The sequence below is a fragment of the Ciconia boyciana genome, chromosome 4 (genome assembly GCF_034638445.1).
Source record: "Ciconia boyciana chromosome 4, ASM3463844v1, whole genome shotgun sequence".
Lineage (NCBI taxonomy): Eukaryota > Metazoa > Chordata > Aves > Ciconiiformes > Ciconiidae > Ciconia > Ciconia boyciana.
This window is the reverse complement of record NC_132937.1, coordinates 87,051,865-87,068,594: the sequence shown is the minus strand read 5'-3', so window position 1 is coordinate 87,068,594 and position 16,730 is coordinate 87,051,865. Positions and strand designations below refer to the sequence as shown.

At 49.1% G+C, this 16,730-nt stretch overlaps 1 protein-coding gene across 7 annotated transcripts in view; it reads right to left on the bottom strand.

The window, feature by feature from the left end:
* Positions 1-14,614: 14,614 nt before the first annotated feature.
* Positions 14,615-16,730, bottom strand: part of TDRD7 (tudor domain containing 7) — a 49,861-nt gene continuing 47,745 nt past the window's right edge. For all 7 annotated transcript variants that reach the window (XM_072860543.1, XM_072860537.1, XM_072860542.1 and 4 more), the window contains one exon: positions 14,615-15,110. In XM_072860543.1, the coding sequence (XP_072716644.1) occupies positions 15,017-15,110 (94 nt within the window). In that variant the 3' untranslated portion in view covers positions 14,615-15,016. The remainder of the gene's footprint in view (positions 15,111-16,730) is intronic.

Genomic DNA, 16,730 nt, shown 5'->3' with positions numbered 1-16,730 from the left:
CTATCATGAATATAGGAAAACAAAATTTAAAAAAAAGACATTTGTGATTATGAGGGGGATGGAATAGTTTATTTCCGAAAACCGCTGAACAAACAAATGGATGCTGTAGAACAAGTGAAAATGAAAAGCATCCTGTACGACACTGGAAATACTCCTTTCCCTGCTCCGCACTGGCACGGCCCTCCTGCAGCACTGCACCCTTTCTGGGGCACCGAAACCCAAGAGCAGCCCCGACCTCCGCACAGGGAACCACTGGAGACCCGGGGAAGGTGGCCCGTGCGGGACCACTGTGTCCCATCCACGGCAGAGAGCAGGCACAGGGACATGGCTGTGCTCCTCAGGTGGGCGAGCAGGGAGGGCAGGAGCAAGGCAGCAGTGGGCTCAGGCTGCAACAGGCTGCTCGGGGAGGCTGCAGAGCAGCACAGGTACCGCCGAGTTGGAGGGTCTGCAGGATCATCCCTCAATGCTCTGACAACCCCAGGAAAAAGAACAAATGAGAAAGCAGAACTGGGTAAAACGACAGATACAGCAGTGAGCAAGACAAATTCCAAGAAAACACAAAAATCTCATAGAGAAAACACAGGGACTGATTTCCCCTGGGTGCTGCATCACGTGGCGTGACGGTGGTCTTGCACACGCTTGTGCTGGGAAGCCCAGCCTCTACCTGCACCACCTCCCATGTGCACTAGCATGCTAACAGCAGGAAACTACGGAAAGCCCTTTTCTCTTCATACTTACACGGGGAGAAAGAGCAAATAACCTCAGCGAAGACACAGGGCTTTTCAGGGATAAATTCCGTTATCAGTCCAATCCGACCCCGATTTCAGCGTTTCGCGGCAGGCTGCAGCACACGGCTGTCATTTCCACGGCCGCAGGGACTGCAGCATGTGGGAGGGTTTGGTGCATCCCGAGTCACCAGCCAGACCGAATCGCCAGCAAAAGGCAGAGGCCAACGAGAGCCACGGCTGAAGAAATGAACATCCCCCCCCCAAACAACCCTCAAATCTACTGGGAAACTTTTTCAGTGCTTTGAAATAAGAAAGCAGACCAAGGGCTTGGTTTCTGAGATAAGGAGGCGGTCAACAAGCGTCACCAGCATAGATATCAGTGATCTTGGAAAAACTCCCAAGTGTGAAGGCAGAAAGCTATTCAGGATGAAAGCTGTTTTTAAGCAGTGCTGGAGGCAGGAGTTAACCTCGTGAGGGATAGCCTGGCTTGAGAACAGTTCCTATTTGACTCATGCAGGGTTTTGATTTATGATATTTTTTCATACCTTAAGTATAAACCTGAGTCAAAGTTCAGAGCTATTATTTTTATAGGATAAAAATAATAAGCCAATGTCAGCCAACCCCTCTGTAGTTGCTACAATTTCTTTTTTCTTTTCTTTGACTTTTAGTGTAACTTTAAAGATAAACACCAGGGCTTTTTTTGAGAAACTCTACATACCTCAAGTGGCCATTTCCTATAAACTCAAGAGAAGTTAAGTACTTTCTGTGCATACTCTTAGACCTCAGCGAATCACCCAGGTGTAAATCCAAGATGCATGCTGTGCAGATGAGAGGAGTAAATCGGCTCCAGTTGGTTTCCTGAATGCCACGGTATTTTCATGTGGCTTCTCAGTTCTCTGATAAACCTTAAAGCCTTTAGCTAACTCTAATGAAATCCCATAGAGGACTCAAACCCTAATTTCTTGTCAAGCTGCACATGCGTGCAAAGGGTCCGTCAGCACAGGTGCAATGTGGAGCAAGCCTAGGCATCTCCTTCGGCTGACAGGGAATGAAGGAGAGAGCTGGGGCGTTTGCAAGGAGCTCTAGAGGAAGGGGGGGTAACAGAAGCACTTGGAGAAGGGGAAGCCGTTACACATGGTAGAGCTGGGGCACACATAGTGGGGATGTAGGGATGAAGGATATCTATCCACCAAAAAGTGAGTCTCTGCTAGTCCTGCAGCTCATGGGACAGCTTGTGAACTCTGGGCTAGCATCCCAGCGTACCTGGTGTGCAAGAGCCTGACTCTACAGCCTCCCTGCTACTTGAGTGACTGAGCACCCCAACATCACCAGTTCCCAGGAGTTTCAAGAAGGGACCAACAAATTAGGGCCAGATCCGGTAACAACAGAGGGCAAGATGCACATCAGCTCCTTCTGAGGCCACATCTAAAAACGTGAGTCTATGCAAATTTTACAAAACCCAGTAGCAAAGCAGAGCAGAGCACAGGAGGAGCTGGATCCGTTCCCAGTGTCATCACACAGCCTTATGCATCCAAAGTCTTGACCGCTGGGTGCCTCCTGTCACTAGTTACCCTGGTCACGACAGAGTCAAATGCAGGTGTGCTGGAACAGGAATGCTCTCCTCCTAGCGCACAGGTACAAACCTGGAGCCAGTGGTTCCTTCTCCAGAAGACACAACCAGAGCCCAGCAGTGGCCTTGCAGGTGACCACGTGCCCCGTACCTGAGGTACGGGCAGTGAGATGTTTGCCCCATTTCAAGTGAACATACTTTGTTCTCGCTAAACATCAAGTCTTTGGCTTGGAGAAATGAAAGGAAGATAAATATCTAAAGCCAGTCCTTTTAAGGGAATGGTCTCCGGCATGTTTTTTGTAGATTCTTTTTTAGGCTGATCTCATTTTCTCAGCCAGAGAGGAATGCACCTTTTTAACAAGCCATAAATGCAGACCCAGGCTACAGTGTCCAGTGCTGTTGGTCTGCTTGGGCTCTGCATCACCATCTTGAATGTACAAGATGTTGAAACATCTTGTTAAAGCTACAAGAGGCTTCCTATAGACTGTGCACTGGACTTGCAGTCGAAGCTGCACTAGAAGCATCTAGCCAGGAGGTCCACAGAGGTGGGTATTCCCCTCTGCTTAGCACCACTGAGGCTGCAGCTGTATGCTGCATCCAGTTTGATGTCCCCCAGTAGAAGACAAGTCTTGACAAGCCGAAGAGACTCCAGTGCAGGGCCATCAGGATGGGCAGGAGGCTGGGGCACAGAAGATGTGAGGAGCAGTGGAGGAAACTGGACTTCTTCAGCCTGGAGATGGGAAGGCTGCAGGGGGATCTAATTGCAGCCAGTCATCTGCTGCCTAAAGGGAAAGGCTTTCTAGAGAAGACAGAATCATGCTTTCCTCAGAGGTGCACAGGGGAAGGACAAGAGGCAATGGGAACAAGTTGTGGCAAGAGAAATTCTAGCTGGACATCAAGGGAAAACTCCTTGCCACAAGAGTAGTGCAGCCCTTGGACAGGGACCAGAGAGGTGGTGGGATCTCTATCCTTGGATATTTGATGCTCAACTGGACAAGGCCCTGGGCAACATGATCTAGCTCTGGGGCTAGGCCTGCTCAGAGGAGGACACTGGACTGGGAACTTCCAGAGGTCCCTTCCCATCTAAACTTTCTGTGACTTGGTCTCAGAAGAATGCACAGGTCTGTCCAACTGTTCAGGTTCCTCCTCTGAACGCCAGGAGATTACACGGGATGGGAATTGGGATCAACGCTGATCCCCTACATTTCACAAAAACTTGTTGTTTTCTGCGCTCAATTTATCCAGCTGAAGCAAAGTCCTCACTGCTGTGATTCAAGTTTGAATTCTGATTCTGGTTCAACACAGGGGGTTTAGCTGCCCTCCCCTGAAACAAACTGTTCAAACCACCATGAGCTCAGACACGGTTGAAGGTCACCTTGGCTAAGGCCCTTGCTTCTGCAGCATGAGAGTGCGTCACAACCTCCATATATCTTGCTTTGCAGCATTCTCACACTGAGAAGCCCTTGTGCAGCTTGCAGAGTAGCCAAGCACCATCTTGAATGATTCTCAATAAAACAGAGCATACAAGGTAGTTGATGTCCCCAGCCCCTGCTCAGCAAGCAGTGCTCATCAGGCGTATCTTCATCCCTCAACCTTTCCACAGCAGAGGTGGGCAGCGCCAGCACATTCATGCCCTGGATGAGAAGAGTGGACAGAGAAAAGACGGGGGATGCTCCAGACAGGGAGAAGCTCTGCCATGTCAGATGCGGAAAGCAGAGCTCAGCACACCCCCTCACCGCTCCAAGGCAAGCCAGCTGTCAACTAGAGACTGAGCCCCTCTCAGCCTCCCTGCAAGAGGCTCATGCCTAATGAAATCCAATGGGGAATCTGCTGTCCCTTCAGGAAACTCAGACTTCTCCAAGGAAGATCTGGATTTCCTCTGGTTTGATAAAAACCTCACAACCAGCAGCCGTTAACCTAAGACACACTGAAATTCGTATTTGAAACGAAACATCTGGAAGGAGGCATTGTGGAGCTACCAAAGCACACCGTGACTTCTGCCTCTCTAAATGACATGCCGGCCATGCAAAACACGCAATGCTACCTGGAGTTATCGTCACCACCCAGAACCCTACAGCAATGAAGTTCAATATGCCGCAGACAACACTTACTGATGCTGCTGCTTCATTTCCATGGGGATCCTCATGCCGGAGCTGACATTCCCATCCTTGCACTTGACAGCTCCACAGCAAACGGCTTGCTGTCCGAGGTCATGCACGCACTAGGGAAAGCTCCCTGTGCTCGACCAAAGTGACATCTCCCTTCATCCACTGGTGCTGAGGGAAGTCTTACGCTGGTCGCACTCTCCTGGACCTTCCTCTCTCCTTGTGTGCCAGGAGGTGCAGCTCACTCAGGTCCTAACCTGATACTCAGAAACTGCCTGTATCTCCTGGCTCTCCTCTCCTCAACAGTGCTGAAGCCTGCAAGCCACACAACTCAATACTGGCTCTCACCAAGTGGTCTTTCTTATCAGGGCCATCCAGCAAATACCCTGGATGTTTGGTGACCAGGCAGCATGAAACGGGGTCAAACTCTGCCAAAGCCCAAATACAAACCATCCCAGCTGTATCTCCTCTTTGCTTATTTTTAAGGCACACACTTGTAAACAGTTATGTGGTCTCCTATTTGGGGTGAGGTTCTCTCATGCATCTGGCATGTACTTAATTGCTTAATTACTAATCCCTATGAAAAGTGCGTGGGCACACTTGAATCATTAGTGACACCATGCACTCAGTTCCTACTCTGTAACTTGAACTCTTCCACTTGGAAACTTTACAGCCAGCACAATCTCCTCTGAAAAGGGATCCTGGGTTTCTTGCCTGAACTTCTGTTAGTCCCCAGGTGGACTCCTGCTTCTCTGGTACACTCCAGTTGCAGGGAGCAGCTGAACCTGATGGATGCCATGCGAACACATGAGCAGAAAGGCTCCTGTCCTGCACTGAACGGTCTCTCAGACCCTTTGACAGGCAATGGCGATGTCCTGTAAAACAGAGGCCCTGCCAGACTGCCCGGAGCAAAGCACAGTGAGCTGTTAGTAACACACCTATATCTGCATGTTCCTGATCCCACCCCACCGCTAGTGCGGCTGAAGCAGAGGAAGAGAAAGTTAAATGCTCCATCAAGGTGCACCTAATAAGCCCTAAATAGGTTGATGCTTAATGAACACAAGAGCAAAACAAGTACTGTTCCAGCACCAATGAGCACGGGGTGTATGCGGTGCACCAAACCTGAACAAGACATTTAACAGAGGTGGGACCCTCACACAATTCTCCAAGGCCTGAAGAAACAAAGATACCACCTCCAGCTGGGAGAGCTACTAAACTGCACAGTTCTGAATGGGGCAGAGCTCTGGGGAAGCATCACTGTAGCCTGCTTCCATGCTTCTCCCAGGGCATCTGCTACCAGTTGCTGCCAGCCAGAGTATCCTGGGCTGGACAGACTTTGGTCTGACCCAGGATAGCCTCTGATATGTATTTATCTCATTCACCATGAACGAGCAGGAAGAACTCCCTCCCAGGAGGGTGATGCAGCTCTGGGACAGGGCACCAGGGAGGTGGGGTCTCCATCTTTGGGGGTTTCTAGACATAGGCCATATGAAGCCACAACCTCCCTGGCTGATGAGAGATCGGCTGTGAGCTGGGGATGGACTGGAGAACCGCTGAGCCACCGGCAGTGCTGGGGTCCTGTGACAAAAACCATGTGGCCATTTAGCAACATGGAGCCATGGAACACAATTTTTATCTCCTGTTTCTTCTAAGATGTCGTGGTTTAACCCCAGCCAGCAACTAAGCCCCACACAGCCACTTACTCTCCCACCGGTGGGATGGGGGAGAGAATTGGAAGGGTAAAAGTGAGAAAACTTGTGGGCTGAGATAAAGACACTTTAATAGGGAAAGCAAAAGCCGCGCACACAAGCAAAGCAAAACAAGGAATTCCTTCACTCCTTCCCAAGGGCAGGCCGGTGTTCAGCCATCTCCAGGAATGCAGGGCTCCATCACGTGTAATGGTTCCTTGGGAAGACAAACGCCATCACTCCAAACATCCCCCCCTTCCTTCTTCTTCCCCAGCTTTATATGCTGAGCATGACATCGTATGGTATGGAATAGCCCTTTGGTCAGTTGGGGTCAGCTGTCCCAGCCATGTCCCCTCCCAGCTTCTTGTGCCCCCCAGCCTGCTCACTGGTGGGGTGGGGTGAGGAGCAGAAATTCAGGCCTTGACTCTGTGTAAGCACTGCTCAACAGGAACTACATCATCCCTGTATTATCAACGCTGTTTCCAGCACAAATCCAAAACATAGTTCCATACTAGCTGCTATGAAGAAAATTAACTCTTCATGGACGAAACCAGCACACAAGAGTCCGGCAATTTTACAAAGTAAACACGTTTTGACTACGAGTCCCTCCCTGGAATAGAGAAGTGAAGACAGAGTTTTCCTAGCTCATGATTTGCAAATGGCTGTCAACTACAGAGAAAAAAATCAGAAAGCAGATCCCAGCTTCCTCCCCTTGAGCTGCGTTGGGCTTTGACAAAAACTCCACACGCCTGGAAAACAGCGAAGCAGCGAACAGAAAGTAGAACAAATCATCTGCAAACATTACACTCTAGCACATCGCTCTGGGGATGGAGTTACACGTGTAGCAACAGGGGACAGACGCTTCTTAGAGAAGGATCATTCAGGATCTCTCGAACAGATAAATCAAGCTGTCCTTTGGGTGAATGAAAGTAAAACATGGGCAAAGGAAATCAGTATGAGATAGACCAGGCTGTCTCCACATCTGTTTGACTTTCCCAAATACACCAAGCAGGAGGGGAGACAGCAACATATTCCCAATATTATGCAAAAACATATTATTTGGAGAAAAGCCAGCAGACCATCACAGCTGAGAAATGTGTGTAGAAAAGAACAAGACGAGTCAGGTGGGAAAACAAAGCAACGCTGAAGGGGGTGGGGGGGGAAGAGCCCTGAGAGGGGGAAAACAGAGACCTCGAAATGAGCAGCAGTGAGCATATGATGCTTGCTGGAATACCCAAATGCACAGACATTGGGGCAACAGGTATGGAGGCTGTCAAAAGACAACAGTGCAGACTCCTCTACACCACTGCAAAAGGCATTCGGCTCTGGGCACCGTGGTGCCAGCAAGACAGTGCTTGGCTTTAATGTTGTAGCCCAGCTCCTCCTTCCAAGAAGACACAAGATGAGGGGCTCACTACCATAACCTGAAGTAGGGCTGGTATGCTCAAAAGCTTGTCCAGTATTTGCTCTATCAGTTAGCCTGAGAGAAGGTGCCACCTCCGGCACAAATCTTGTCTCTTTGATGAGAAATGAGGAATTCGTTGTTCACTCCCGCATGAGCTGGCAGGTCACACATGAGGACGGGATTTTATACGCACTTAAAAATAACCTCAGCCACGTGGCTGAGCACCTTTCTGGCTCAAGGCCCAATACCCAAGGAAAGTTGTAAAGCAACTAGAGAGATGATCTCTGCCTAGGGGTAGGGCAGCCAGTCCAGAAGGGGGGTGGTGGGCAACGGGTTCTGCCCAACAAACCATCCAGGAGCATTTCAAAAGCAGAAGCAGATGGATGAGCACATCAGGATGGCACATGAGTGGGGGCAGAAGCTGTGTCCAGCTGAGTGAAGGAAAGTTATCTTTGAGATAGGCAGTGCCTTTCAAGCAAAGCAATGACTGATTCAAGCCGGACAAAGGATGGCCACAGAAAATACACCGCAAGGACTCCAGGAATCTTCCCCCCAGCTAATTTCTACTTTTCCCGTGCAAAAGCAGCGCAGCTTTCTATTGCTCCATCCCCTGCAGAACCATTTGCTAGCAGAGCTCCCAGGATTACAAACGCAACAGCAGTAAAAAGGAGCTACCAGCGCCCTTCGCAACCCGCTCAGCGCGGCGCAGGGCCCTCTCCCCCCCGCCAGCACCTCCGCCGCCTTCTGCCGCGGACACGCGTGAGTGCCGGCGGCTGCCAGCCCAGCGCCTCCGCCGCGGGCTCCCGGCTGCCTGCCGCGGGGCACAGCCGCCCCGGAGCCCGGGGACACCGGCTGCCGCAGCGCCCGCCCGCGGCTCCGCGCATCCCCGACCCTCCGGGCACGGCCTCCCGGCAGGCAGGCAGGCAAGTAGGCAAGTATGCAGGCAGGCAAGTATGCAGGCAGGCAAGTAGGCAGGCAGGCAGGCAGGCAGGCAGGGCGCCCCAGCACCCAGCCAGTCACCCCTGCGCGCTGCCGGGCGCACGCAGCGCGGAGGCGGCCGCTATTTATGTCGAGCCGGTGCCGCCCGGTGCCGGCCAAATATTCTGCCCAGATAAGGGCCGGGCCGGGCCGGGCCCGCCACCCCGCCGCCCGCTTACCGCACCCCTGAGCCGAGCCGAGCCGAGCCGAGCCGCGCCGAGCCAAGCCGAGCCGTGCCGAGCCCGGGCGGCGCGTCCTGCCCGCACCGGCTCCGCCGCTGCGGGGGGCGGGGGTCCGGCCCCAGCCCCGGGCACAGCCCCGGCCTCGGCCCCGGCCCCGGCCCGGCCGTCACTCAGCGGGGGCCGGCCCCGTCGCCCCTCCCGGCCCGCAACAGCTGTGCCCGGCTCGGCCCCCGCCCGGGTCCCGGGCTCGGTGTGTCCTTGCCCTCCGCCCGCTCCCGGGAGGGCAGACGTGCACCGTCCGTCCCCCGGCCGCGGTGGGCGCTGCGGGGGAAGGCAGGGCTGCACGGCCGGCAGCCCCGAGGCAGCCAGGGCAGCGTTTGCTTCCGAGGGGTCTTGCCTGCCTTTCGGCCCGTGGCAACTTCCTTCCGAGCGCCGAGCCAGGCGCCTCGGCAAACCGCCTTTTGGAAAGCCCGCAAGACGTGCACGCCTCGGTTTTTGGGGACCCAGGCCACTGCGAAGCACCCTGAGACTGCGGCTGGAAAAACCGCTTCCCCGGGAGGGGTGGTGCGGCCTGGGACGGGGGGAGCAGGGGGGTCTCACGGCTCAGCCAGAGCAAGTCCCGGCCGCCCTGGCTGCGGCTGGGGCTGGCCCCGCTACCAGCGCTGCTGGGGCGCTGCCGCTGCAAGCGTGGGCACTTCATAAAAGCTGCTTCCCCACAAATGCCATCTGCATCAATGCACCTGCTAATTCCGTGTCTTATTTTAATCCCTGTCAATGTGCCCTGTACATCCAGTGATGGCCAGAGCAGCTCCAAGTCTGCCATCAGCCCAGAGAGCTGCCTTCCAACCTCGTGGTGTCAACGGTTTTAATAACGTTGCTGCCAAACCTCCTTTCCCCTGTCTCACCTTCGAGTCACCACAAAGCCCCGTGGATTTGTCCTACAATCTTTTTTAACAGATCTCCCGCAAAGTATCAGCCCCAAGCTCCTCCTTATCTCTGCTGTCCAGCCTCCACCAGCAGCCACCAGCCAAGAGCGGAGAGGGCCCCAGGTGTATCAGAGGAGGGCAGTCCCGCTAAACACTTCTCCAGACACACACTTCCCAGGCCTAGTGATGCCCTTCATCTGAAAACACCCACGGTCTCCATGAGATGGTACCTGGCTTTTTTTCACAGCTTGTCATACAGCTGACCTGGCTGGCGCTGAGGTTCTGCGTCCCGTGGTGTTGTGCTTTAGCCCCAGTCAGCAATTACGCAGCACCCAGCCGCTCGCTCACCCTCCCCACCCCCCCGTGGGACGGGGGAGAGAATCGGAAGAGCAAAAGTAAGAAAACTCGTGGGTTGAGATAAGAGCAGTTTAATAATTGGAACCAAAAAAAAAAAAAAGTAATGAGAAGGAAAACAAGAGAGCAAGAGAGGAACAAAACCCAAGGGAAAAAAACCAGTGATACAACGGCTCACCACCCGCCAACCAACGCCCAGCCTGTCCCCGAGCAGCGACTGCTGCCCCCCGGCCAACTTCCCCCCATTTATATACTGAGCATGACGCCATATGGTATGGAATAGCCCTTTGGCCAGTTTGGATCAACTATCCTGGCTGTGCCCCCTCCCAGCTTCTTCTGCACCTGGCAGAGCATGGGAAGCTGAAAAGTCCTTGACCAGTGTAAGCACAACTTAGCAACAGCCAAAACATCAGCGTGTTATCAATATTATTCTCATACTAAAATCCAAAACACGGCACTATACCAGCTACTAGGAAGAAAATTAACTCTACTCCAGCTGAAACCAGGACACATGGCATTTGGAGAAAGATCTGCAGTTAGCCCTGGAAATACTGCTCATGGCTAGGCCAAATGAAGGATACAAATGGGGACCCTGCCGAGCACTGGATTCAGTGCATGCCTTGTAGAGGTGAGCAGGATTATGGCCCAAGTCACTGGCATCATCCCAGCTGCTGGCAGGAGTGAAAAGGGCACTTAGAAACACCCAATTCACCCACTGACTGGCCCAAATGCCTGAATTGCTTCAGGCTGAAGAAGCCTGATGGGTACCAGGTCAGACAAACCTAGATGCCAGTATCTATACCTGCCTACCAACTGTCTTTCTCAAGGGTGTGCAAGTTGCGAGCAGCTCAGGAAGGGATCCACCGGCACCAATAAGCTTCCCTACAAGCCCACGTTGGCTTTGCACTCTGAGATACACACGAGCCACTTAATTTTTATCCCATCTGGCTGCTGTCAGATCTAGCTTTGTGGGCACCAGCAGCTCGTCCAAGGTGAGTGCTACAGTCCCCTTAGAATGCACTCAGCTAGTCTCCATCAAGCAAGACATTAACCCAGCTTCTCAGCACATTTGTTTTCAGTGTATCAGTGATGCTTCTTTTTTAGCTGTCTACCATGACACGCTGCAGTAATGAACGCTGCAAGTAACGCACCTTGCAGCACTGTTCACAAGACACTAAGTATTGCTAACTCCAACTACACCTCAGCCCCTTTTCAAAACAGCTCTCAAGGTAATGGCTTGGCACACCTGAAGCATGTCCGCCCAGGTCACAAGCTCCTCTTGCCCTAGCCCAGTTTTAACCTCACAGAGCAGGACAATTCTCCTGTTCAAGACTTCCAGTCTGAAAATATCAGCAATGAACAAAAGAAGCCAAAAGGAAGCTTTCAGGCATTATGAAGGTTTAAAGTGAGGGGTTTTTTCATTGCATGATTCTTCTCCACTTTTCCTGTCTAACACAATCAGCATATGAGAATCTAGGCTCTCAAATGTTTGCCTGATGCACAGCAACTGTGGGAACAAATGATGAGTTGGTGAAAACACAGAGACAAAAGAGCTTTGCAACAAAAGTCTCCCTGAATGGGGAAAGAGTAGTCCAGGAGTGGAAACCTTGGAGATAGGAACTCATTTTGGGATGGGGTTCTCCCATTCCTCTGACGAAACAGAGTTCCTCAGAATGACCCAGAGCAAGCACACTGGGAGATGAAAACAGGTAAACTTAAACTTTGTGTACTTGACAAAATACAGCTGAGATGGAGTAAACAGAAAAGAGGTGGTTTTGAAAGTGCTTATTGTTCATAGCCTTGGGAAAGTAAGAGATCTGCTTTGTTTTTTTAATAACTACAGTGTCATCTGTTTTCCCTAGGTAATGAATACTCATTTTCCAGTTTATAAACTCCCCAGTGATCCACAAAACATGTCTAACAATGCTGCATTCCCTTTTCCTGGCCGGAAAGTTATCTTGGGCAGGGTCCCAAGAATTACACACTCCGTCTCCACATCCAAGGGCGGATCAGCTGGGCTTTTGCAGATACATCCTACCTGGTTTTGGCATTTGTAATGAAACTGGAGTTCCAGTGAATTTCCAGGCTTTCCCCCTCTTTAGGAAGATTGCCTAACACCAAACCTGAACTTACCTTTCTGCAATTCAAGCCCTTATGCATCCTATTTTCCCTACATACAAAACCATTTTTTTTATCAGTGAAAACTTTTGAAAGTGTTCCCCTCCTTAGCTTTCTCCTATCCAGACTAACTACAAATCCTTCTATTTAAGCCAAGCTTTCTAGACTGTCATTGTTCTTGCTTTCATCTGGATTCTCTGTAATTAATCCACATCTTTCTTCTAGGACAGTGCCCAGAACTGCATGCAGCATTCCTGTGGAGGCCTTTCTAACAGCCACCAGAATGGAAAGATCATGTGAAACAGTAACTCCACCACCTGCTCGATTAAGACATATGCCATGGAAGCACCCCTGGTGAGGTGTCATGCATTCATGAAAGCAGAGAAACCGTTCACAACAAACCCCAAACACAGACTCCTGAAAAACTGAAGTTAAAAACCACACAGCATTCTGTGTGAATTAACAACTTACACAGAGCAGGCAGGTGTAATGCCTCCTAGGGACAGCAGACTAACTACTAACTATGCTAACTACTTCATGGATCAGGAACTTCAACAAACTCAAAGTGTTCAATATTGTGTACAGTCAACAATTTCTGCACGCTTTTCAAAGCCAGAGCACAAAATGTACTCAAATAGCACTAGCAGGTCAGTTAGCAAATGCATCAGAGAATCCTACAGGCTGGTCAGTGGGGTAAAAAAGTAACATCAAAAGCAGGTGTAAAATCATAGCTCTGCAACTGAAATCACAGACAGCGTAAGAAGACAGTAGATAAGTAACAGCAGAGTACCTGTAGCGTGATGGACTAGTAATGGAGCTACGTAAGACAGGGGTGGTACTGTATAGTGGGCATGAAGACGGGGAGACATCTCAATGCAGCCTCTGGATACAGCGCATGAACGGAATGCAGCATTGCGTTAGTAACTTCGGGTTGGGTGTATGCTCAATGCATGCATAAAACGATTCACCACAGGGAGAGCGGTGCTCTTGGGTTTGCTGATCAGCTAGACTGCACTCTGTTTTACCAAAGCGGCCTATGTGAACTCCAGTGCACATGCACGAGACTGTATGAATATTGTCCTTGCTTCTGATCTGGGCTTTTTAGACTCTGGAGCAGCCACTGACAACAAAGGAGAGGATGAGGCATACTCCAGAAGGAGCAGACAGCAAGCTCAAAAAGCATCGTGAGTCTCTTGAATATCTGCCAGGCTCTTTCCCCTAATACTACAAGTGTAGAGTCCCAAAGACTGCTCCATCAGTTCACAGGTGGAAATCAACTACTGGCAAACAGCAGATCCCCAAGCCTCAAAGGATGCAAGCACAGCACGGGCATTTCTCACACAACCAGCCAAACTTCGCAACAGTTCCAGCAAAACACCCTATGCCATTACAATTATCAATTAACAAGCCATCAAGCTTTGCAAGATTGCGGATGAAGGTAGCATATGCTCTTAGACACATAGGAAAACTCTCACTCTCTTCAGGAGCTCGGGAAAATGCTTGTCTCATCCTAATGACCTGCACCATTCAGATTTTTGGGCTCAGAAGCAGTGCTACACAGAAGGAAACTTCTGCATGGAAGTTTACCCTACAGCAGTTCATCATCACATTGATTCCTTCACCTGCATTCTTCACCTTCTCTGCAGTGGCAGCTGAGGAAGGAGAAATTGATTAATATGGAAAAATATTAGTATCTCAGGTGTTAACGTAACTTCTCTCTCAACAAGTACACTTAAGAGTCTCACCTCAGCTTACTTAAACATGGACAGGACCATGTTAACTAGCAATTTGCATTAGGTTAGTAGTTTGTTAGTTTATCACCACCTGCTCTATTCATAAGGGCTCTGCTGTACCCTCTGTACAGTCCAGGCAGAGAGACACTCCCCAGACTTCCAAGAGGACTTCTTGCTGCTTAGCTCAGACCTTCTCCAGAACTACACCAGAAGTAGACTCAGAGGTTGCAAATGTAAGTCTTACATGCTTAAACAGCTTGTTTACTCAGAATATTTGCATGCATTTTCTTTCTCCCATTCTAACGTTACATATGCACTGCACCTTTCAAGTTATGGTTCCCTTTCTGTCCCGTCTCCTTTATACACGCAGACAGCATGCTGGCAGAATTGTGTATTACTAGAAAGATTACATAGCTATGCACAGCTGAAAAATTCCTTCTGCTGGCATTCACGGTCTAAGCTTTAACACTGTTTAACAATCTTACAAGAAAACAAGCAAACTCAAATCTAGGCAGCAGACTATGAAATATAATCATGTCTACACCTCCTCTAAATATTTCTAAGGCCAAAAATAAAGTAGGCTCTGAAGTAGGACAAAAATACTGTGTTCAGAGGACTTCAGGCACCGATCCATGTGCTTATAGGACATCGCTTGTTCCTGTCTCCAGGGAGCAGCAGTCCTTGAAAGTTTCGCAGAAGCATACATGAAAACGAGCTATCAAAAAAGAGGGAAAGGAATGCCTTGAATTTAGCAACTCTGAGTAATGGGTCTGAGTAATAGCTATGAGATAAAAAGCCCCCCAAAATTAGGGAAAGATCACAAGAACAAAAGTCAACATTGGTTTATTGATAAATAACTTTTTTAATATTTTTCACCCAAACATTCTAGCGTTACAATGGTAAACAAAGTGCAAATTTTCAGAAAGTCAACTGAAGTCAACAGAACCCAAACTTGTTAAACAAACCCTTTCCACAGAACACAGATTTTTCAATTTTATCACCTTCATGTCTTCAAGGCCATGTAATAGTTATATTTATCTTCAAAGCCTGTTACTTATTTTATTGCTAAGGAATCTGAGCTGCTACATTTCAGAAGTGGTGATTAATCATCCTTTGAAAATTCCACAAGACTTTGAGATACAAAATCATGAATCCATATATCAGTATCTGGAAGAGATGTGTCCACAAGAAAAGTCACTATTTTTCGATCCCAAGAGTTAGTGCTTTCATTAACTGCCTGTATCTGTGCCACCAAGGGTTTCTTCTCTACAAGATTCCGAAACACTATTGATGCCTCTTCTGACCACTGCTGGCTTTTCACTCCTAGGACAAATGTAAAGCAAAACAAGGTCATTTATAGACTAGACCAATCTGAATGATTAAATTTATAAAGAAGTGGAGGGAGTTTAAATACTTGAGAAAACAGATGTTCAAGTACTACTGAATGCAGCTTAACTCTAGAAAGAAACACAAGCTCACTCATCTCCCACACAAACAAGCTTACTTATTACAGAGACTAGGACATTTATTTTTTCTTGAAGTCTAAAGATATGGACAAGTTTGCAGAAGTGAAAGGCACTGACTCACTGAGTAATTCAAAGTATATCAGCTGCTATGCATGATCAAAGCGTATTAGGAAACATGACAAAAATGAAACCAAAGATCCTTTCAAAATAAGCTATTTCTTTGTCTTCTGCCTGAGGTTGCTGAAATTATTTGTCCTGTTGGCCTTGCTTTAGATTAAGTTTTCTTCATCTCAAAGCAGCATCAGCTACTAAAACATCTGCCAAACCGTCAAGTCCCAAACTAGATCTGCGGAGAGCAGAAAAGAAGCAAAGTGCCACCTAAATGCCTCACAACTGCTGCTATTTTTTGAGAGCAGTATCCCACAAAGTCAAGTCTGCTCAGGGATGTGATGCTAGAACCTGAACAGGTTTTTGAATATTGGCTATAATCCACCAAGAAAGAAGTGGCTCCTGCAGACTTGGAATTCAGTCTCCCCACCACTGGTGTGCAGCTGTACACCACTGGTGTACAGCATCTAGACATAAGGGGCTCAAATATCATGCATGAATACCCATACAACAGCTTACGGATAAAAGGAGCAAAACAGCAAAGTGACAACACTTTGCTTTTACTATTGGCAGCAGTTTGCTGCTGACAGGACAGGATAACACAGGAACAGAGCTTCTTGCAGGTTATGGAAGGAATGAGAAGTCAACAGTTCATCAACAGTTAAGAAAGGGTAATCAATGCTAGGAAAGGCTGGTGGGGAAGCAAATGGGATTTTACAAGGAAATAGACCAGAGACTAAGAGGTAGCAGACATGAAAAAAGGGAGAAAAAAGTGGAAGAATAGCAAGACAATAGTTACTGGTCTTCTGGGCTCAGCTGGCCTGCTTTGCCAATATGAAGCAGCTCAGAGGCCAACTTAACTAGCTACTTGAGATTCTGTGAAGCAGGAAAACTGGATGACTTGCAGGCTTGCTCAGCTGGATCCTGTACTACCCCAGTAGACGGACACAGCTAGAAATCAGCTTCGTTTCAGCACTGCACTCCTAAGACCCCAGCCTGTCGGTAACACATACATCATCACTAGTTTAAAGCAGCCCCCAAGGTCACACTGAGGCTATGCAGGAAAGCAGATCCATAGAAGAAAACTTAGGATCAGAGCACCAACTCTGTGGCCTGTCACTTCAGACAAGCATACTCTGTAAGTGAGGTCTAGACTAGTGCTGACCAAACAGCAGCAGAAAGCAGCAACTGAGTAAGAATAGATGCGTACATCTGAAAGCAATGCAGAAATGAAGGAAAAATTTGGAAAAGGAAAGAAAGGACAGCAAGGAGAGATCAAGTTTTATTTTTTTAATTCTACCAGATGTATGCAGACTCTCTATGCCCCATATTCTCAAGGAAATTAATCTTACTTAAGTCTGTTGAAAGC